Source organism: Gouania willdenowi, chromosome 14, assembly GCF_900634775.1.
Source record: "Gouania willdenowi chromosome 14, fGouWil2.1, whole genome shotgun sequence".
Lineage (NCBI taxonomy): Eukaryota > Metazoa > Chordata > Actinopteri > Blenniiformes > Gobiesocidae > Gouania > Gouania willdenowi.
This window is the reverse complement of record NC_041057.1, coordinates 27,716,767-27,740,669: the sequence shown is the minus strand read 5'-3', so window position 1 is coordinate 27,740,669 and position 23,903 is coordinate 27,716,767. Positions and strand designations below refer to the sequence as shown.

The window sequence follows — 23,903 nt, the reverse complement described above, 5'->3', positions numbered from 1 at the left end:
TGGAGACATTGGTTCTTATTTATCAACGGTTCGTACGTTAAGATCTGAGCGTACGACGTGCGCTCGACCAAATTCACGCAAGCTCTGGTATTAATCAATTCTGACTTGATAGTACGCTACGATCAGATCTCGCGTCAGGTCTGACTTTGTGTACGCAAACCTGAGTGTGTGGTTTTGTGCTGTAGCACTGCCTAATGTGACTGAGACTGAAAATAAAGTATTAAACTATTCTCAGCTGTCATTTAAACATAATTAAACACACTTTCAGAACAGATCAAAATTGATTATTAAAACAAAATGAATGAATTTCTGAAAGCCTACGTTATTACTCATACCACTTTTTTGGCTTTTCTTCAACAGAATGCTGGATAAACCCACTGATAAACCCAGCTGCTACAGGGCAGGAGCGCATAGGTTCACCCCGCGCTCAACACACTCACACGGACTCGCGCTTGCAAGCCTGACTCATATACTTTTTCTTGACCAAAAAGCAGGGTATTACCCGTTAATGAGTAACATAACATTTAAACAGTGACGTGCCGTAAGCACTAGGGTAGGGTAGGCAGGGCGTTCCAAATTGAGACCACCAATGTCAACGCCAATGACAATTTTATATGTTTCTGCTGGCAAGTGTTAATTCAATTCAATTCAACTTTATTTGTATAGCGCAATTTACAACAAAGTCATCTCAATGCACTTATCAAAATATAAAATTCATAATAAGAAAGAAAAAACCCAACAAGATCCACATGAACAAGTATTTAGCCATCTAACAAAATCAACATTGTAAAACACCATTAAAGAAACATAAACAATTATTTAATATAGCCTCCATACTCTCCCAGCAAGATATATCTCATGACACGGCAGCACATCTGTTGTTTGTGTTGGAGAAACAGAAACACGGAAAAAATGACAACAACAACTCAGAACAGCCTCAGTGAGGAGCATCCACAAAGTCAATCCTTCCTTTTGTACCATTTACTGTGAAAAGTATGAAACATTTTCTGACCTTACCTTTGCTGAAGCTCTGGTAACTCAGGTGTTGGTCTCCATCTTTTAAAAGCTGTCGTTTTTCCTCGAAGAAAAGTTTCTTTATCTTGTCTAGCGCTGTCATCCTGACTGTAGTGTTATCCCGCCCACTAGATAGAGAACGTAGCAGCAGTGGTCACGTGATATCAATTCACTAATGCACTGAACTTAGGTATAGCATTTAGCATAGCACGGTTACGTCCAAAGGCAGCTCTCTGCGCTGCCTTTGGTTAAATGGTTTTCATCTTGGGGAACTGACTGAGCATGCGCAAACACATAAAAACACGCTATGGGAACAGAGGCACAGCAGCAACGTGCCTTTGAGAAGGGGTGTGGCCTCCTCCTGCCTAACAGCGGTTAGGAAATAGCTATGTTTAGCGATTTGGGCTATGAAAAGCATAAACACCGCCATTAGTCATGGGTTAAGTCAGCTACGGAGAATTTAATTCAAATCTTAGCTCAAGTCTGCTCCAATACGGAAACGCTTCCATTGAATGAGCTCCTTAAATTCCGGTTTTCACACTACCGAAAAGCACATCTTTGTTTTTCTTCACCTCAGCTGTGAATGCGCTGATTTTCATTTCAGATACGTTCACTACCTTCCCAGTGCGTGTTTGTTTGGCCTCAGTGGGTGGGGTCTCTGAACCAGGATTATTTATTTGAGGGTGTAACATGTTAATGATGATCAAATTCAGCGGCTATATTTATCAACCCCTGATCATTGGTGCGCTGGGATTGCTCAGATATAAATGTTTCACAAGTCCCACGTTGGTCCTGTCGTACACAATGTGCACTCAGATTTGCACTCGTTTTCACGCAAGGTTAATAAATGAGGGCCAATATCTTTATGTGCATCTATTGTTATTAGCAGGCGTGTACAGGAATGCTATGGCTTTGGTAAGGTTAGACATTGCTCACCCAGCTTTAATATATGCCTTTGTATATAATGGAGGTAATCACAGAAACCATGTAGAATCAGCCTGTAGGTCCAGCCCCTGAAACATCCTGTGATAAGTTGTAACTCTTTAAAGCCACTTAAGACAGACTTCAAACCAGTTGAATTGTTAGCCTTCGGTCTAATTTTGTGCGGCCCTCAAAGTAAATGCACAAATTGACTCTAAAAACACCCAAAATGACAGAAAATTACTCAAAAAGATGACAAATAAATAAAAATGAGAGCAAGATATACAAAATGACAATAAAAAATAACAAGTACACAAACAACAAAAATATAGAAAAAGAAAGACACACAAAATGATTCCTAAAACACACAAAACATTATAAAATATACAAAATGAGAGAAAATAATGAAAATTAGCAAAATAAATAAAGAAATGCCAGCAAAAATGCACAAAGGATCATAAAAACACAAAAAACAAAATTACATCAAAAACACAAAAATGACTCCACAAAACATGCAAAATAATAACAAAAACACACTATATGACAAAAAAAACAAAACAAAACAAAAAACACCAAAACGACCTTTTGTTCTTTCCTGTATTAATGTTCAGATTGGTGGTTATTTGAATTGCTGATATTATTTTCTGATATTTGACCCTCATGTCAGTTAATAACATTCAGTCCTTGTCTTTGTGTGATCATGTATGTAATGCACTTTTTGGTTTCAGGTGCAAATTCTACCTCATACTTTTGTGCTTTGAACCCATGCTGATGTATTGTATACTGTGGTTTGCCAACTGCCCATCGCTTTATCATTCATGTCCATTATCTGTTTGATTTTATTTATTTGCTCCATTCTGTATTTACTGTTTCTGACAAATCCTATAATCTGCATAACATGTGTTGTTTGGTTTTATGTGGTGTCAGAAGGAAACGGTTTGTCTCTGATCAAAAGTGTTGTCTGATCCTGCAATCTTTCACCGCTTTACAGACAGTGAATCTCACACAACCAAACGAGGCCACCTGGATATCTTAACAACACACACACACACACACACACATACACACAGCTGATAATTTCCTGTTTTCTTTTGTCAGAGGAAGTGTTTTCTGCTCAACACGACAGTCTACATGAGGAGAGGAGTTCCTTAAGCAAGCTGGAGAAGGAATGTGCAGCCAAGAGGTGCGTACAAAGCTTTAATTAGCACTGATTCATGTGCGTTAGAAAACCCATTCATTGCATTCATCCCTGTGGGGTGAACAGAGCACTGGTCCAACATGTTACATTAAACTGTGATGAGATTACCGCTCAGGCTTTGCCTCCCACCTCGATCTCTTAAAACAAGGGGATGTTTTTGTGTGGGAGCCTACAGGCAGATGTCTGCTAAGGATGCTGTTTCTGGATGTAATTTATTTGTGAAGTAGCTGGCAGTCACAGAGGATGAACCAGAGCCTCTGGAGGGCCAGCAGGAGCTGCTGTGAACCAGCAAACAGGAAATCAACACTGACACTTGGACAATCAGCCTTCTACTTATCATTCAGGATTTAATCAACATTATTGACTAATAAACTGACTCACAAATGTTTTCAGGGATTTATTACTGAATGAACAATGTAATCATTTGCTTTTACCACGATAATTTAAGAACAGCTAGAGAAAAGCTACAGTTTGTCTGCATGCTATCAAAGGTTAACACTATATGTAATGCACAGCTATGCATATTTTATTTTTGATAATAACCTGACAACAAATTCATTTATTACATTGCTTAGTTGTGACCATCACCAGCCTTCCTTAAAGAATGGTAAGCTTAACTTTATTTTAGGAAAAACATAAAAAGAGAAAGCACTGTTACACCCTTGTGAGGGGGATAGAACAGGGGAGAAGGAGTTAGGATGGACATTAAAAGTAAATCCTTAAAGGTGCAGTCCGCAACTCTCAGATCCCTCTCACTCGCTGCTCTCTTGCCTCCAAACTTTCCAAAGTCTCTCCCTCAAGCTAACATTAGCCCGACAGCAACATCACAGTAATATAACAAAGAGTTACGAATGTAACTATGGTTTTATGAATCCCGAATGACCGCCAGAGGCGGTGCTTTAAGCACTGAATATTCCCCTTCGCGCATGCGCAGTGCGAGTATGTATACCAACAATGTCACCCGTGACCCCTGGATGACCCAGAGGAAGTTTATATCTTCCGGTATCACTCCAGGGCACTTTCCTACAGAATCTTATCGCGAGCACACGAGGGTTCTGAGTGACAAAGAGCTCTGGCGGTCATTCGGGATTCATAGAACCATAGTTACATTCGTAACTCTTCGTTCTATTTCATCCCTGCTGACCGCCAGAGGCGGTGCTTTAAGCACTGAATGACTTTTACCAGAAAAGTCACGAAGAATCCTGCTTACCACCCTTCAGTGTGTAGGGTCAGAGGACTCTGGCCGAAGGACCACAGCCAATGGATGGGGTGTGGCTACATTCACCCTGTAGAATCTGGAGAAAGTGCCTGGCGACGCCCATGAGGCCGCAGCACAGATGTCTTCCAGGGGCACTCCCCTCAGGGCAGCCCATGATGTAGCAACACTCCTGGTAGAGTGGCACCGCACACCAGATGGGATGAGACGGTTACTTGCCTGATATGCATGGGCAATCACATCGACAATCCAGTTGGACAGGCGCTGCTTGGAGACAGCACCACCCCTGTTAGGGCCACCATAACAAAGAAAGAGCTGATCAGACCCCTGAAAACCTACAGTAGCTGCAATGTAGGCTTCCAGGGCGCGCACTGGGCACAATAGGTCAGACTGAACCACTGGCTCCACGGAAGAAGGGTTGAACCGTGCCAGCCGAATGGGCTGGTTGAGGTGAGCGCGGGACAGCACTTTAGGGAGAAAAGCTGTGTTCGGCCACAGAGTGACTTCCGAGCCATCCGAATTCCACCTCAGACATGTGTCGCTGATTGACAGGGCGTGCAGCTCACCGTCACGCTTTGCGGAGGAAATGGCCAGAAGGAACGCAGTCATAAGGGTAACCCACTTCAGCGCTGCTCGTGCCAAGGGCTCAAACGGTGGAAGGCGCAATGCCTCCAGCACCAGGGGAAGATCCCATGCTGGAGTCCTTGTGGCTCTTGGAGGATGCAACCTCCAAGCTCCTCTCAAAAAAAGGGACACCAGCTTGTGGCTACCAATTGTGCCATTGTCGACCATTACATGTCTGCAAGATATTGCTGCGACATAGACTCTCAGCGTTGAATGAGAAAGCCCTTTGTCCAGAAGGGACTGGAGAAAGTCCAGAATAGCTGGCACAGGGCAGTGCGCCTTGTACACCAGTCGGGAAAAAAGTTTCCATCTGTTCTCATACTGCAGGCGAGTAGACGGCGCTCTTGCATTCATTATAGTATATCTAACTGGGTCAGCACAGACGCTCAGGAGCGTCTCGGGCCCCCCAGTGGCCAAACGCACAGTTGAAGGAGTTGCGGATTGGGGTGCCAAATTTGCCCGGCCAGTTGGGACAGGAGATCCCTCCTGTCGGGAAGGCGCCACGGTGCGCCGTGACAGAGGCTGTGCAGCAGTGGGAACCAGCTCCTTCCTGGCCAGAAGGGAGCCCTGTGGAGTACCAGCTGAATCAGAGGAAACGGAGGGAAGGCATACAGGAGGCCATCCGGCCAAGGATGAGCCAATGCGTCCTGGCCGAGAGGACCGGTTGTCTCGGCCAAGGAGAACCACAGAGGGCAGTGGGTCGACTGCTCCGAAGCAAAGAGGTCCACCTCTGCCCTGCCGAATATGCGCCATATAATGTTCGTTACCTCCGGGTGGAGGTGCCACTCCCCTGACGGAGGTTTCCGACGGGAGAGGAAGTCCGCCAAATGGTTCTGTTCTCCCGGTATATGCATTGCTCGTAGCCCACTGTTGGAGCTGCTGATGCGAAAAAAGTCCGACCGCCGGCCCCAAAGCCTCAATCTCTGCCCCTTGGGGCCCTAGTGGGAGGGCGGAAAAGGCTCTGGAGCTCGAAATTGTCTGGGGGGCAGGCGAGCAGAGCCCCGAAAATCCCAGACTGGTGTCCGTGCGGGACGCTGGGCATCACGACGACCAGTGGAGTGAGTTGTCGACGGCATGTGGCTGCGAAAAACCACCGGGGGGGGCCCTCAGCCTGCCGGCCGGGGGTCTATCAGTAGGCGGCATCTGGCTAAGCCCGGCAAGCTGCTGCCTGGTTTGCCCCGCCTGGATGGTCCGTTCCAGCGCTTCCTGGGCTGCTGGACCAAATATCTCCCCTGGTTCGACTGGGAGGTTGCGCAGCATTCTCCTGGCTGCCTCCATTAAGTTTGACTGGGACAGCCAAACCTGACGACGAGCTTGGACTAAGATGGACATTATTCGCCCAAGCTCTCTGGACATGAGCCCAAAAGCCTCCAATGAGGCATCACAGAAGGTGACCGCATCGGCATGTACACCGCCCTCCTGCAGTGAGGCTGAGAGGGCCAACATGAGGTGTGATAGGGAGTTTCCCATGCGACCAGCACGTGCTCCAGCATCATAAGCCCTCGTGAGAAGGTCACCGGTTATTCGACACTGTAGCCCACACGGAGGCTGCTGCGCGCACATGAACAAACACATGCACTACAGAGTTCTAGTGTATCAATTATGAATCAAACAAAATGTAAATCAAGCAGCAGTAATTACCTTTCAAGCAGAAATGTTGCTTATTCCATCTTCTACTCCTCTAGACCATACACTGTAAAAAAGACGGTGTTCTAGTCCCGGGAAAAGGGCGTGGCCTGTGAGCAACAGCTGTTAGACAGCTCAGCAAACTGATTGGTTCTTTTTGCTCGGTCGCGGTGCATTCTGGCAATCTGCCAAAGGCTGCAGTAGCAGCAGGAGGGACTCAATGAGCCTGTTTTTTTCAGACAAACTACGAGTTTGATGTAAAGCTGTCCTTACATAGTGACAGCTTTAGCAAATATGACAAGTCACTTTTATTTGAGTTACAGACTGCACCTTTAACATTAATTAAAAAAAACAAAAAAAAAACATATGCCATACATCGCCTGCTGATTTTTACTGATCACTCATTTCACTTTTTTCACTTTATATTTAATGGATTTGTCTTACTAACTCTTTTTAAATGTTTCAGTTTAGAATTTAAATAAACACAAATACAATTTAGAATCATTTATTGGTTTTTTGTGCTTCTTAATCAGTTCTGGCAAATCATTTTTTATTTAAGGGTCTGTGGTTCTTTTTTTTTCGAAAAGTGTTAAGAAAAATAATTTTTAGTTCTCACAAATTGTGACAACAAATAATGTATTAATTTGACATACATGTGTTGACTGGGAGAAATGTAGGTGAAAACCAAATCACTTTTAATCGAATGTAATACAAAAAAGGAGGCTGGTCGGAACAACAAATATACAACATAAACATACAGTACATGAAAATATAAAAAGTGCAACAAAAACACACAAATTACTTGTTTTTTTCCATGTTAATGTTTAGATCATTTTAGCTGTTTCAAAGAGCAAAACTCTCCTTAAATTTTTATGCACCTAGACAGTGGAACTGCCTGCCAGGAGATCTCATAGGAGCTGAAAATATTCCGGTTTTTAATTTATTCAGTCTGGCTTTTTTAGTGCTTCATAATTTTACGCTTCTACTTTGATATTTTTAGCCATTAAATATTTTGTTTTTAACTTTTATTGTTTTTGTTCTAATTTTAATGTTTTATTTGCCATCTTTTTAATTATTTTATTAAATAACTTCTGTGTGCATTAGTTTCTAAGCCATTTTTTATTATAATTTCTAACTTTTGTAAATCATGTTGCAAAATTCTGTAAAGCACTTTGATCTACAATTGAATTTGTCGAAAAGGTGCTATATAAATTAAGTTTGATTGATTGAAATTCAAAATTTTGTCATGAATATTGATACTGTGGCCCTAGGATTAGACAACCACATTCTTGTGGCCCTCACTGTCATACATGTTGCCCATCTCTGACTCAGGGTCTGATTTACTGAAATCCCTGCCAAAAAAATTTCTAAATTTGTTGCACACTGTTTTTGCACCTGTCTTTCAAAGAATAACTAAACCCCTGCTTTCTGCTGACCTGCCACTAGGGGGGAAATCCAAAAAATGCCTTGATTATGGGTGTTAGGTGCAGCAAGACACGCCCACTCAGGCACCGTTCAGCACTGTGCGCAGAGACAGACGGTAAAACACTCAATGATGGTGTCTACACCCACAGCGAGTTCATAAGCTGAGATGTGTCACTACAACCACACACACATAATCACCAAGTGAAGCTCACACACAGCCTTACAGACACCACTCAGAGGCGAACTCCTCCCACCACCACACTCACACAGCAAAGACGTACAGTACTCTATGTCCGCGCACACGCAGAGACAGACGGGAATACACTTATGATGTGTCTGTAAACACACACAATTTGATGAACCCTCTGTTTGACCAGAATCTGCTCTTTATAGAAGCACAGTGTCAAAAATATCACTGCTGCACCAGGCTGTTTCAACTGTCAATCAATGCTCACTGAGGGCTGTGATTGGAGGAAAGCCTCCTCTCAGCTTTTATATGAGGGGCGGGGCCAACAATGAAAGTTGTTGAAGCAGGGGAATTCAAAGAATCTGTTTCAGTAAATTGCAAAATTCAATTGTAGTAGGTGGCGTTCAACGATTAGGAGCCAGTATATCTGACATTTTACAACTAAATACGCAAAATTAAAATACTTTTACTCAAATGTTAAAAGTTGGACTAGGATCAATCAACAGCACTATTTAATACCCAAATACATACAGTATGTATTCAGCAGAAAAAAGTGGGTTTGGGGTTTAGTTACTCTTTAAACTAGGCTTTTGTTCACTCAAGCTTGTGAGGGAAGACAACATGGCTGATGGGAGTGACCACATGTACAATATGAAATGTTGGAGGTGTTGCAACCTGGAGCTCTTTCCCAGGATTGTATCAAATCTCATTTTAGATTTAACTTGCCTAACATAGATACAGGAGGTCTGGGGAAAACATGTCTTCCCTTTTCGGGCCATCTCCTCTCTTTCATGCCTGCAGCGTTCATGTGTAAAGCTACAGTTGAATGTTTGCTCACATTTGTACGCATGCAAACAGCGAGTAAATCAGGCTCTTAGTATATAATTCCTATGTTCTGTTAGCAGCCAAATGCTCATATTGTCTTCTCTGTGTCTGTTTCTCTCCTTAGAGAGCAATTCCTTAAATTTAATGCCCAGCTCACCTTCCGCTGTCGGCAGCTCCTCTCTGAGCTATCCTACATCTACCCTATTGATGTGGTGAGACGCACACACGCACACACACATTCTCGCACACACATGTCTGCACACTGCTTTCTGCCTTTATTGCTGTACTAAGGCAAGGTGAATGTATTTGTATAGCGTATTTCATACACGAGGCAACTCGATGTGTTTTGCATGATCAAAAAGTGCAACAGAAAACATTTAACAGCTTAAAGGCAGAGTTTCATTTTGTGCACACTGATAGTTCTCTAATGCAGTGGTTTTCAAACTTGGGATTACAAGACACTGGGAGATGCCTTCAAAAAACTAAGAATACTTTTTCTCACAATTTGAGCCTATTTTTGCTTATTTTTACCCTTTTTATGCAACTACACTAAACTTGCTATATTTCAACCTATTACAATCACTTTTTCTTGCCATATTTTTGCTCCTGCGTTTTTTGCTGCATTACCACTTCTCCATCAAATTTCAATGCCTTTTTTCCACATTTTTTTTCCACTGTCAAGACATTTTTGGCACTTATAAACCCTTTCCACCACTTTTCCCACCTAATAGCACATGCTGACCCATTATTTTCACTTTTAACCTCTTTTCTACAATAATTATTTGCTTGCTTATTTAGCCATCTTAACCACATTCATGATTTTTCATGCCCATTTATGCCGCTTTCAAGCCAATATTGACTCTTTGAACCCCTCTGACCACTTTTTCTGTCCATTTTTGGCTAACTTTTAACCAGTTTTTGTGGTTTTTAAAATCCCATTCCACCATTTTAGGTCACTTTTAATTCATTTTATTTTTAATTAAAACAAGGATTTACATCTTTAAGATGACTATATGCTATGGCACAAATAATAACAGTGGATATTATTCAGATAAATAAATAAATTAATGTGGTGTCTCTGGCATCTTTATTTTGGAGGTTGCGGGCTGAAAAGGTTGAGAACCACTGATCTAATGTATGCTAAATTAGTTACGACTACTAGCTAATTCTTACACTAATAATTCAAATTCTACCTAAATGCTGCATATTTATAATGCTCTGTTAGTTGGTGGCAGTCAGAGTTGAGCTTTTTAAGAGAAAAAAAACAAACCTAAAACAGAATAATTTTCTGCGTTCATGAAGCAATGAGAGCAGCTTGTTGCACAGCAAACTGAATACAGACAAATGACTTTTAGGGGGAAAAGAGTGATTTGAATCCAGTCCCTCAGGCACCTGCCAAATGTTTTAGTTCCGTCTTGTCTCCGACTGCTGTCTGATTGTTGCCTTTTAGATGAAACTCTTTTTTTTGAATCCACAGGCTAATCAGTCCGATTATGTCATCTGCGGAGTGAAGCTGCCAAACTCTGAAGAGTTTCAAGGTAATTCATGACTCGTCTGTTGGATTTTCAGGGTCCCAGGAGGACAATATGACAGAAGTTGGCTTTGCTTGGAGCTTTTTCTGAGACACTTGTTGAAACCAAGCAATTCCACGTTTTATTTTTGGTTAACAGCTTGAGTTATTATGCACACAGAATCAGTAATATTATAATTATAACTTCTCCAGATGGCAATTTTGCAGAACATTATTACGATGCTTAGGTGTGACAGGTACACATGAAGGACATCATTTAATAATTACCGATGGCGCGTTCTGAAAGACATAATGACATAATTATATATAAGTAGAAAAGCTGCAGATTGACTAACTGAGGGTATTTTTTATTTTGCTTTGAACATTTCCTCAATTAAAAGCACACATTCACCAATGCGCTTACCTCATGTGTTAGCTATGACTGAGCAATTAACATGCGCGCACACACACGCACACATGCACACACACACACACACACACACACACGCGCGCGCACACAACCCCCAAGGGTGCTTTTTTAGTTTTAAATTTCTCTTAGGATGTTTCCTTTTAAACATTTATCTTCTCATCAAATCTTTACAATTACAATACACTGAGCTATCACAATGTAAATCTGTAGTTTAGTCAATAGGTTAAAGATTAGGGATGTAACGATTAATCGTAAGGCAGTTAAAAATCGATTCATAGGTATCACGGTTCGCATCGATTCTCTGAAAATTGAATTGCAGTACTTTTTTTAAACAGCTATATATTTATCCTTCTCTTGTCCAAATGCTGAGGCGGCGGATGGAATCTGCTACTACTTTCTTTCTGGCCGCCTTCTACTCTTAAACATGTTCATAAATGATTCATTACCCCTTTAGCACCAAAAGAATATCTGTAATATTACGTGAATATCTGTAAAAGTCACGTTTTTTTATTAGCTTTCTCTGCTAGCATAGCATCTCTTCTTCACTGCTAGATTAGCTGCATCCCAACCAACCACTGAGTTACCAGCGCCCTCTGCTGGTCCAAACAAATATCTGATGTAAATACAGTGCAGACTGTTTTTTTTTTTTTTAAAGTCTAATTGTTAAGGCACAAAATACATTTTCAGTTGCACTTTTAAAAAGAAAAATAACTATTATGCAGTTTTGCATTGTTTACTATAGAACCAGAATTTAAATTAATAGGCTTCTTCTTCATTTATATTATTCCTTTATTTATTTCATTCAAGATTTATTTTTTAGTTAAATTGCATTGTTTTGAATAGTTTATCAAGGGATTCTTTTGACAATGAAAAATAAAAGGAAAGTACTACAGTATTTTCTAGTTTTTTTCCCAAAAAAAAATAAAGGAATATTTTTCAATCATTTGTCGACAGTCCCATTTTGTAAAATAAATCGTGAGAGAATTGTATCGTGAACCCAGTGAATCGAATCGCATTGGGAGTTGAGTGAATCATTACATCCCTATTAAAGACTAATGCATGACTATGTAGTGTGAAAAAAAAAAAAATATTTTCCCCTATTCCTGTGTTTTTAACAGGCACTATTTTCTTCTCATAGTTTAAGGTTGATTAGAAACTTTCAATGTTTTTGATTCATGTGATCATGTTGTGCTCTCTGCGTTACGCATGCATGTGTAGTTATATACAGTATAAGAAATGACATTTTGATTATTAAAAATGTGTCAACATGTTTGGAGTATTTAGTTATGGTTTCACTTTAATGTTTATTACTATTTCAAGATTATTATTTTTTTAAAGCTTAACGGTCCAGTATTGTGCTATTTTTCACTTGTCTCCATTTGTTTTAACAACATAGTATTTAAGGTTTATTTTCCTAAACTCGCCTGTTTTCTGGAGTTTTAGCCCTCTGGAAAGTGACTTTCATGGCGCTTCTAAAAAATAGGCTGTCTTTGGCCCTCATGCATATGCATGAGTGGGTGTGTCTGTAGAACTAGATTCCAGACCACAGCTGATCACCATAGCGATTGTATTTTGCTATTCACACACTCTTGTTATTGTTTTCAGCCAAAAAACTGCACAATACTGTGAAACACATGGTTATTTACGCAGCTATTGTGATTGTGAGTCCGACACACGCAGCAGCGGAGTCAGTCATCTGTTTCAAACTCTCACCAGAGCTGCTACATCGTTTTCTTGTCATGCTCTTCTTTTCTGAACACCGGAGTAGTTCATTTAAGATGATAGTCCACTGTTTTGTCCTACCACTGCATTGCATAGGGTTATAAACATGTCAGATCATGTCAAAGGCAATATAACAGCTACTAAAAATGGAACTGATTGTGTACGCTCACACTGCGCTTCAGATTATCTATATACTGAACGTAAAGATATTATCTGTGGATAAAGGGACTAGTGGTTAAGGCAGCAGGCTTGTAATTGTAGGCTCACTGGTTCTAATCTCCCTGGTCCATCACTGTGGGATGTTGATCAGTCTCTTATATTAACCCTAACTGCTCCCTGAGCGCTACACCGTGGCTGTCCACTGCTCCTCAGGGAGAGTAGAACACATTTTGTGTACGTAGCTTTACATATATGACTATAATGTATATTCTGTATTAAACCACAGTGTTTGTTTTACCTGTGAGGTTGTTTGAGAGGGAGGACCTCACATTCTTATATAGGGTTGGAGGAGCCTGGATTGTCAGGAGCAGGAGTTTTCGCTTTGTGACGTCACAACTCGAGAAAAATTCAAATCGCCCATTTGGAGGTGACTTTTTACAAAATGTGGAATAACGAGTGAGGGAGGAAACAGAACTTTTTCAACTTCAGCCCTCTGAATGAGGCTAAAGGGAAGTCTATCACTGTAGCAAAACCATTTTAAAGTGAATGTTTCTGAATACTGAATACTTTTAAAGTGGCTGAATACAAAAATCTTAATAAATCCATGGTTTAGAACTCAATAAATAAAAAATCATTTGCTTTGAAAAAAAAAGATGTAAATAGCTGAAATTTCTGCTTGCAAGTTCTTTTTATCGAGCTAATGATCTTTGTTTTATTGATCTATGAGGCCTACACTATGGATTCATCATGTGATAACACAGATATCCTCATCTTCAGCAGTTTTAATTTTGTTTGTTTTTTTTATTTATCTGCCTGCAGTGACACCGTGTGAATAGTAAAGTCTAAATATTAGGCTATAGGATAAAAGGGAAAAAATGCCTGTTAAATCCACAAAGCTCTTGTTATGGTGATGGTGAGGAAGATTAATATAAGGGTCACACCTGTAGGTTGTAATAAATTTGATTTAGTGTCATTGTAAAGGAAACCTGATGAGATTCAGACGGATGGAATGGTAACTGGGTTGAAGCAGGTAATAAATGGTTAGCTGTGCAACACACACACACACACACACACACACACACACACACACACACACACACACACACACACACACACACACACACACACACACACACACACACACACACACACCTGTTCATACTCTTTTCCTAATCACTTATAAAGCAGCAGGCTCAGGAATACCACGAGGAGCCCCCTCCGCTCCCCGCTGTCACAGCCCACCTGTCCACATCTGTTAGGACTGCACAGATGTTTGTGGTGGTGACAGCAAACCCATTTGTCTTTGAGTGATCACTTGTTCCTTTAAAGTGGGAGCCTGTGTGTAAGTCTGCTTCAGATTCACCAACAGAGGAGAGCATAATGATGACATGAGCAGATTTCAACAACTCCATAACCAAATATAATTAATCTAATGCTGCCTGGTAACTTCAGTGTCCTATTGACATTGATTTCTGTTTCATGTGCTTGTGTTTTGTGAAGAACTATTGTTCTTTTTTGTTTTAGTCTTTTAAAAAAAATCTATTTTTTTTTTATAACATCTATACATGTTTTTTTCCTTGCAAAAAAAACCAAATAAAAAATCCTCAAAATGTTTTCATTTAAATAAAAAAAACAAAGGTAACTTAAGAAAGAAAAAAGATTAGATGAGCAAAATAAATTATTTATTAGTGCTTCAGACACATTCATTTTGTGTGTGTTTTGGCAAGTGGTAACATGCACGTTATGTTTTGTGTTAAAATCACTTTTACACTGTTTGTGTGTGTGTGCACACATCAAGTTTTAGGTCAAGTTTTTTTTCCCTAGATTTATGATCAACAATTTTATATTGTTTTATGTTTTACAGTTATTTTCATGTGTCACACACACACAGGGTCATGAGTTGGTGTTCCATCTCCAAACAAATGTGTTTTTTTGAGTTACTTAAACTATCATGACCTATTCATTATACAGTATATATGGTTAAGAAAAAAATTGGCATGTATACCAATTTTCACTCACAACCTTCTTCCACTGCCAATAGTGTGTGTCTATGAAATGTGTTAAAGTATGGATAATCATTTGGTGTGGAAATTAAAATTCAAGGACTCAAACAACATCCTCTGGTTTTATCAAGGACCGATTGGAAAGAAAGTTGTACAAAAACTACACATTTAGATAACCATTTTTCCAAACTAGATGGATCATCATAATTCTTATTTTAAAGGGATTCTAAACCCAAATGACAATTACAGCTCAACCTAAAGAATATAACAGCCTTTCTCATAGAAATAAGATGTGATTTAGCAATAAAAAAGCGCTTGAAATTTTTGCTTGTGGAGGTCAACGTGTTAGACAAACTGACGTAGTGATTACTAAAGGAAGTGCTCCATTCATGTAACTCAAACTGGTTTGATGGTTAAAGACATCCCATGGTTCCCATAAAGCGCAGATTAACCAAACCATTTTACATGTTTCACGATTCGTTAAAAGTTTTTTGTTGGTGGCTAGTAAAATGTGAACATGATGATTTTCTATGAAATGTAATGAAAATGAAACAATTGCATAAATTAAGAGAAATAAAGTGTTGAACGTGCCTGCTAGCCTACCTTATTATCTTACCCTCTAATTCAGGGGTGACCAAATTATTTTCATTGAACTGCCAAAAATTAATTGCAGTGGAGGGACGTGGGCCAAAACTAAACAATCATCTTACATTGCATGGAATTAAATATTGAAATTACGTAGCTGTGTAAAATTAACATGGTAAAGTAGTTTTCTTTATTGTGTTTCACGACATAAAATTATGAAACCTCTAAATGTTTTCAAAGACATTTAATGCACTATAAATTCAACAATGATTAAAACACTACAATTTCCATGTCTTGAACAAAACTTGAGAAAAAAAAAGTAATTGGACATCAGTCTTAGATTTTTTTTCTTACTGTACATTTTGGTTGATATTAACTATAGAGAGCAAAACATGTTCCAACGTGACTGAAAAAGGTGAGGAAAAAGCATATGCCAGTTTTGAGGTGACGGGAGCTCAACAGCACTACCCTACTAATGTAAAAAAAATAATAAAAATGGCAATTTGTGGTGATGGGAAGGAAATGCAACAAATCACATTCAGACTGCTGGAAATGGGGGAAAAAAAACATATATTCATTTTTTTAAATAATCTCACATATGGGCAGTGGGCCAAAACCAATCGCTGGCAGACCAGTTTTGGCCTTCTGGCCCAAAATTTGGACGGCCCTGCTGTAATTAAAGTGAAACTATGAAGTTTTTGTATTTAAGAAGTGTTTTTCTAAGTTGTAGCCCTTTGGATTATACAGTACCTGTGAAGTAGCTCACAGTTTCAGAAAGGTTGGTGACCCCTGCTCTCGACGGTTGGTGTAATCCCACCTTATGCATGATGATAGGCACCAGCAGACCCCTGGGAGTCTGTTGTGTTGAGTCTTTGGTGCCGTTCTATGGTTCTGCAAACCAATAATGGATACATTCGTACATGGAATGAAGGGATTGATTACAATTTAACTATAAATTACACAAATGAAGTGTATTAAGGTTTTCAGACAATAAGAAAATGCTTTTGGGAGAGTAAGCCATAAACCCCGTCAATAGTCAATACAACCATCAGCTCAGATAACTGCTGATCATTCCTCTGACTAACCCCTTAGCTGTAACATGCCATTAGTGTGAGGTCTGCCCTGGCTGCTCAGGTCTGTGTATTTATTAGTGTCAGAGTTGGTTTGTAAAAAGGTCCTAGAGGGGAGGATGTTCTCAGTGTTCCTCTGCCTCCATCAGGAGTCAGTCTGTGGTGTTGCCCATAGCGTCATGTCCTTTAAATTGAGGCTTGTGATAAAAGACAGAGTGCACACAGCGAGCGCCATTGGAAGTTGCCACAGTCTGTTATTTCAAAGCCTAAAGATGAAAACCACGGTGATGCTGAAGCACTGTCCTGCTGCGCTCTGACAATGTGAAACCACTTAGTGTGGCCATGAAAACCTTTTCTTCATCTGACAGCGGGTGTCCTTCCCTGACTAAAAATGCTCACAAAGGCTTCCAGGTTGACGATGAATGTGTTTTTGTGCACAGAGAAGAGTTATGGTGATGTGTGTTTGGATTTTTGGAACAATGTGTTCTCTGCCCTCCAAACCACAGATGCTCATCTTCTTCTAAATATACGGTCACCACACTGTTTCTATCTCTCACTGCTATGTTATTGCGTTTTTGTTTATCCACCTTTGTTTGTATGACATGATTTCTGTAAACACAATTTATTTTTCCATGCAATATGATTCCACCATAAACAGTCAGTCCTGACTGGGTTGCACATCATAAAAAAACTAATATTTTGAACCTATCCTCATCCATTTTCTGTTTAATTCCCATCAAATTACAGGATTAGAGGTTTTGTGTTCCTATCAAGTACCCGGATTCCTAAACCATACTCTAAAACCACCTATGAACGCTTTTAGTTCCAGTTCTGTTTTCTGATTTCTAGAGCTGTGGAGCTCAATGGACAGCACGTACTGAGAAATGAACTGTTTTTCTTTTATCTGTCATTGTAGGCAGGTGTAAATGCTTTCACTATTAAGGCTTTATCAGCTGCAGGTCAGAATTTGTATTTTGTGAATTTGTTTTGCTATGCACTTGGGTATATTTACATTTGCTAAAAAATGCTTCATTCAGCACTTTTAATATCAAGTCACAGATTACTTCGATCTATTTCAGTTTTAAAATATAATAGTATTGTGTATATTATGTATAATGTATTTACCTTTGAATATTGCTTTTCTTTTTGTAATGTTTTGTGCAGTGGGTATTTCCTCCATACTTAATTATTTCTGTTACTTTTAACCTTCTAAAAGCCTCCTGTGGACAGGTGTTGTAAATCAGCATGTGCTAAAACACTCGAAACAATACATCTGCGTTACTAATGTAATTGCGATGTCCATATTAAATAACGGGAATCGATCAAAATTAGAATTGTATCTAAAGAGTTTACTGTGAAGTTGCAAAAAATGCTTTTGTTGAATAAAAATGCTCTTTCAACAGATTTTATTAGGTATTTATTACTAATTGCATTATGTAATTTAGACTTTGAAAACATGCAAAATGAAATCAATAAGAATGAGTGCATTAATTCGTCCAAATAATTGTTTTAATACATACATATAAAATGAAATTTATTTAATTAAGTATGATATAGTTAACAACTGTTAAGCCAAAGTCAAAAATGTAACAGTAAATGCACATTTTTGAGTTTTCCTAAAGTCAACAAAATGAGAAGTTCACTAAACTACTAAAAAGTGGTGAAAATGTTACCTTTTTTTTAGTTTAATCTAAGCAACAGTTTGTTACAATGCAGAACCCTTTGTGCCCCACAGCAAAGGATGATGGGAGTGTGGCGGTCGCCCTGGGGTACACGTCGCACCTGGTCCTGATGATCTCCTGCTTCCTGCAGATTCCCCTCAGGTATCCGGTGATCCACAAGGGTTCACGCTCCTCCATCAAGGATACCATCACCGACAGACTCACAGAGAAGGAGAGAGAGTGAGTACACGAGTGACTGACGTGCAAACACCAACTATAACTCAATCTAACCATAGGGGGGTAGTATGATGGAAATATTCAATCTCCAGCTATACACATTTATAAGAAAAACAGCTTCACAATTAAAACAAAAAACAAAACGTCCAATTGTCTATCATTTCCAATAAGAAGCTTTTTTTCCAAAGTTGTAACATTAAATCCATGTTGCAAAAAGTATTAAAATATACAAAGATCTGCATGGAATGGTTTTTTTAAAGTGCATGTTATGTTTATTTTATTTTTTTATTTCCCACTAAAACCATTCACATGTTTTGGATTCTGTATTAAACCATCAACAAATGCACTTATTTCCAGACGTGTAAAGAGTACTGATATATCCTACTGTTATATATCGAAGTACTGTTACTTGATTGAAAATATACTCAAGTACAAGTAAGTCATACATAAGATACTCAAGTACAAGTAAAAAGTAGCTGAATGAAATAGTCCTCAAAGTAAAAGTCACTAGTTACTTTCACCCTCCCTGTTTATTTTTGGTAATAAATCTTGCCACGGTTCCCTTTCATACAGTAAACATCTCATGTATAAACTTAAAAAGGAAGAGACCAAATCTGGCACAATTGGAACTTAATTTATTTTGAACAAATGCATCTGTATAAAATAAAAGGTTTGACAAAATGTTTAATTCTTTTTTGAATAAACTAACACCAGAAAATTCAACTGAAAAATTCCTCAGGCTTTAAGTATAGCTACATTTATGAATTCTAAAACAGTGCCATGCTAAATATGCCATGTGGGTAACAACATATTAGGTTGGAACCAAAGAAAGTGGTGTTGTTCAGAAATGGCACGACTAAGAACATATGTGTTGCGTAATGTGCTTCATAAACAGCTATGAAGAGAACATGGAACGGAAATAAAATAATATTCACAAAAATTATCATTTACTCGGTTATGGTTGGGTGTAGAAATGTAACAAATTACTTCAAACATACTTAAGTACAAGTAAAAAAAAAAAAAACTGATTCAGAAATATACTCAAAAATGTACAAGTATCCATTAAAGCAACTTAATTACAGTAACATGAGTACAGGAATATGTTAACCTCTGCTTAGTTCATATCTTAGTTTGTATGCTGTAATTATTATTTCACCATCCTCCCACTAACAAATATAGTAATATAAAGTTGTATTTTTTTGGATTAATTGTTGTGCATTCATATGCAGCTCATATTATCTGGCAAATAAAACAACACACATTTGGTAAAATGCTGTATCATTTACACCATTTTGTTGACTATAAATGTTCTTCATAGTTTTCTTAGACTACATTTTTTTTAAGTAATAATAACTAGACTGACTAATTAAAAAATACACAAATAAAACTAATAAATACTTTACTAATAAAACACAGTAATTTTGTCACATATTAGTCAAAATCCAATCAGAACTCATGTGATCATGTGATCTTATGCATTGATCACAAATTCTGTCTGTCTATTTACAAAGATTAATACAATCCATTATCAGGTTGATCAATAGTAATTAAAGCATTAAACAATGCATACACTATTTTGCTGTATATTTTAGTCGACTATCTGTAACAGATTATGTCGACTAAAATCTTAATGTCATTTAGTTAAATAAAACGAAGTTTTAGAAACTAAAATTAAGTTATTTCGAGCAGTGTATTTATTTATGTTATCTACTCACCATGTCAATAGCCATGTATGCTACAAATTGAAACATGTATGTACACATACTAAAGCTTTTTTCTGTTTTTATTAAATTGCTCGAAATAAATGAAAAATAAATAAGTTACATTTTAGTCAAAAGATGAAAACTAAATAAAAATGTATTAAAATTATCACTGGTGAGACAAGTCAGTTTTCACACTGCATAGTAAATTATTTTACTTGAAACATTTGTTGTTAATGAAAACAAAAAAGTAATCCTAAACTAAAAAAGTGTAACAAACTGCAGATCCTACATTTAAAATGAATTGCATTTAGAAAAGTTCCACATCAATACTCAATCGTTTGGGTGGATTCAACAGAAAAACGGTTACAGTGAGTTTGCTTTTCTTTTTTTTTTTTCAAACTGTGCAACTCATTTCCTTTTGTTAGCATTATCTCACAGGTGTTGCTCATTTGCTCCGTCACTTCCAATTATGTGAATATCTTTGCGAAATTGTTCTCAACAAGGCTCACATTTGTTTTCTACTTGCTTTTTTAGAGATAGGGGGATTTTTCCCTGATTACTCCCAAAGTTGGATCCGTCATTCGGGCTTTATTTATACGCCACATTCCATGCACAAGTGTGCCATGCAGAGTACATATAGGAAGTAAACATTTCCCTATGGCAGAGATTAGAACGTGAGAAGAACACTTGTAGAAAGATACTTTAACGCAAGAAGAGGAAACAACGGATAAATAGAGAAAAGTGTAGAAAAGGTAAATAAAATTATTTTCATAATTTCTACACGGTGGAAATATTACGATAAATGCTATGATCAGTCATATGTAATATTCATAGTGTAAAAAACAAGAACAAATAAATGACAGGATTTATTTAATTGATGACATGATTAAAACAGGCTTGACAATATAAAACTAGGCAATTAAAAAAGTAGTTAAAAATGATAAATCTCAGTTCATTGAGAAAGTTGTTCCAGAGATGTGGACTGGAATATCCAAATATGCAGCGCACCCCGCTCCAAGTGCTTTGCTACATGTTCACAGTTTTATTCTGTATTCTGTTGTTGCCTTCATCCATACTTTTAACTGAAATATTGTGCAAATGATGATCATATAAAATCCAGAGCACCAAGACAACATGATCATGATATAAATAATTTCATTTAATTAGTAGAAAACAAATTGACAAAATTAGAAAAATAGTTTAAAGGGTTTATCGTGTTTTTTTCAGCCGCATAGTACCATTCTATAGCATTCTCAATGACGCCTTGATTTCACCTCTGTCTCTTTAAGAAACTCCAAGCTTGTCTGACGCACCCATGAACACGCCCCCTTCAGTACTCACACAAACACACATGGATTTTGTTTACTTCTGTTTTTCTGTGTGCTGTATTTAGTTACTTTCTACATTTTTACATCGCTACAATACATTACAATGATTATCAAAGTGAGGAATGCTAACGTATGGACAGAGATCTCTTCCCTGTCTCTCTCTCTCACACACACACACATTCAGTGTCAGTGTACTTATTAATCCACTTTCAAATAAGCTCGTTTTAACGAGGGTCGCTTCATAAGATAAACTCCAACTATTGTTGACGAGTTGTTTCATCCAAAAGAGGGCTGATTTTTTCGCATCCAAAAATACATTAGATAAGGCATTTTTAAAAACTAAAGGCAGGCAGCTACTACGATGAGCAGAGTAGACAATCGACACATAGTTATCTCACAGCTGTTTTTGGACGGAGGTACGTCCTGGAAGTGGGGCGAGGGGTGCATTTTTTTTTAAATTTATTTAATTTAATTATTTGTTTTGATTTTTAATGCGTACATAAATGAGCACAGACAACATAAGCCATGGGTTTATTACAAAAGTATTTAAAACAAGTAAGTTAAAAGCTTAATCTGCGGAGGCGGGTGTTGTGTGCTGAACTAAGGAAGAGAACATAGGAGGGGGGAGGGGCCTCGTTCCCAAGGCGGAGGCTTGTCCCCTCGAGCATAACAGCAGCAAAATGGCTGCTGGCAGGAGATTTAAAGATTACTCAAAAATATGTGAATCAGTCTGAGCAACACTGAAAGTATGTTTTTTAGGAGCCAATGACACACTAACATGATATAAAGCTTGAAAAAGTGATTTTTACATGATACACCTACCCTTTAAGAAAAACAAAACTTTCCTTAAATTAAAAGAAACCAAAATGGATTTGTTTTGGATTGTGTAGGACAGATTATACCTTGAAATTGGGTCTGAATGGAACAGAAATTTATCGTGTCTATGAGACCAAGTTCTTGGGCGTCATCATAGATCATGAGCTTTGCTGGAAGCTGCACATAGAACATATTAAAAATAATACATCTAAAACTATTGGCATTCTACATAGAACAAGAAGTGTATTGAATTGAGAGCGTCTGAAGTTGCTTTATTCATTGCTCATATTTCCTTACCTGGCCTATTGCTCAGCAAGCTGGGATAATACATGCAAAACATATGTAGATACATTAATCAAATTACAGAAGAGAGCATTAAGAATAATACAGAAAGTGAAATTCCAGACACCTACTAATAAACTGTTTAAAAAAATCTAAAACAATAAATAATAAAAGTTATGGATATAGTAAGGTTAAAAGTGAGATTGTGTTCCGAGTAAGAAATGAAAGCCTTCCTTTGGGTATTATATCACTTTCTAAACAAAGAGAAGGAAAGTATCATTTAAGAGGGTTTATATTTTTGAAGTAAATTTAGAACAAATTTTAAAAGAAGATGCATTTCTGTTTATGGTGTTAGAGTTTGGAATGATCTTGAGGATCACTGTAACTTAATGAATTCACTGTCTATGTTCCCAAATTCTTTAAAAAACAAAATGCTTTATTGAAAGTTGATAAGCTGTTATTGTTTTATATATAATGCTATTTGGGGATGGGCTCTGATAAGCAGTTACTGCTTCTGCCCATTCCATTTTTGGTTGTTTAAATGAATGTGTATTCTTTGTATTGAATTGTATGATGTTGGATGACAGCCAAGAACAAATAAATATCAATCAATGAAAAAAATCTACCTCCACAAAGCTAAGAGGCCACATCAAATACCTCCACACTGCCACATTCTAAAGATCTGAACGGTGTAGTCAGTAAAATGCCGGCCCTGTTACAATTTTATTCGCCTCCAGACACTGTATTTAAAATTTTGACAGACTGTAAATCCACACAGTTAATACAGCGTGGTCATGGGTAGAGAGAATTTTATGACTTAAGTAGTTACAGCATTTCAGGTGAAATTATTGGCAGTTAAATCCAGTTTTAGATGTGGTGTGAAAGCTGAAAACAGCCAACATTTGGAGTGAAGTGTAAGATCATGTAAGAATTTCTCCCATAGTTAGGACAATGGATACAGCCTGGGAATGTAAGTGAATATGATACTGAGAAGGTAAACGTACCTGAGGATGTGTGATGCTCTCTTTTATGACAGCACACTATTACAGTGTGGAAGCAGTGTTACAGCGACCTTTAAAGCAGCTGATTGCTAGCTTACCTTTGCCTCGTCAGTGTCAGTTGCATCTTGCTGTCCTGTCTTCCATTAGCTGCTATGGAAGCTCCAGGTTTCTGTTCATAAGCAAAAGCAGATTTATTGTAGGAGCAGTGCATGGGATCGGATTGGCTCGAGCATTTCTGCCTTTAATGTTTATGGGATCATTTTGCAATTCCACAAAATCATGCAGCATTTTTACAAGAAACGCAACAATGAAATGTACTGCATGGCTTTAACTGTGGATGTTGGTGTGTTAACGTTTAAC

General features: G+C 38.2%; 1 protein-coding gene across 1 annotated transcript in view; it reads left to right on the top strand.

Annotated features, from left to right (window-relative positions):
- uvrag (UV radiation resistance associated gene) overlaps positions 1-23,903 on the top strand; it is a 163,461-nt gene that overhangs the window by 47,989 nt on the left and 91,569 nt on the right. The window contains exons 9-12 of the mRNA XM_028467535.1: positions 3,034-3,118; positions 9,161-9,248; positions 10,514-10,574; positions 18,251-18,416. Of these exons, the coding sequence (XP_028323336.1) occupies positions 3,034-3,118; positions 9,161-9,248; positions 10,514-10,574; positions 18,251-18,416 (400 nt within the window). The remainder of the gene's footprint in view (positions 1-3,033; positions 3,119-9,160; positions 9,249-10,513; positions 10,575-18,250; positions 18,417-23,903) is intronic.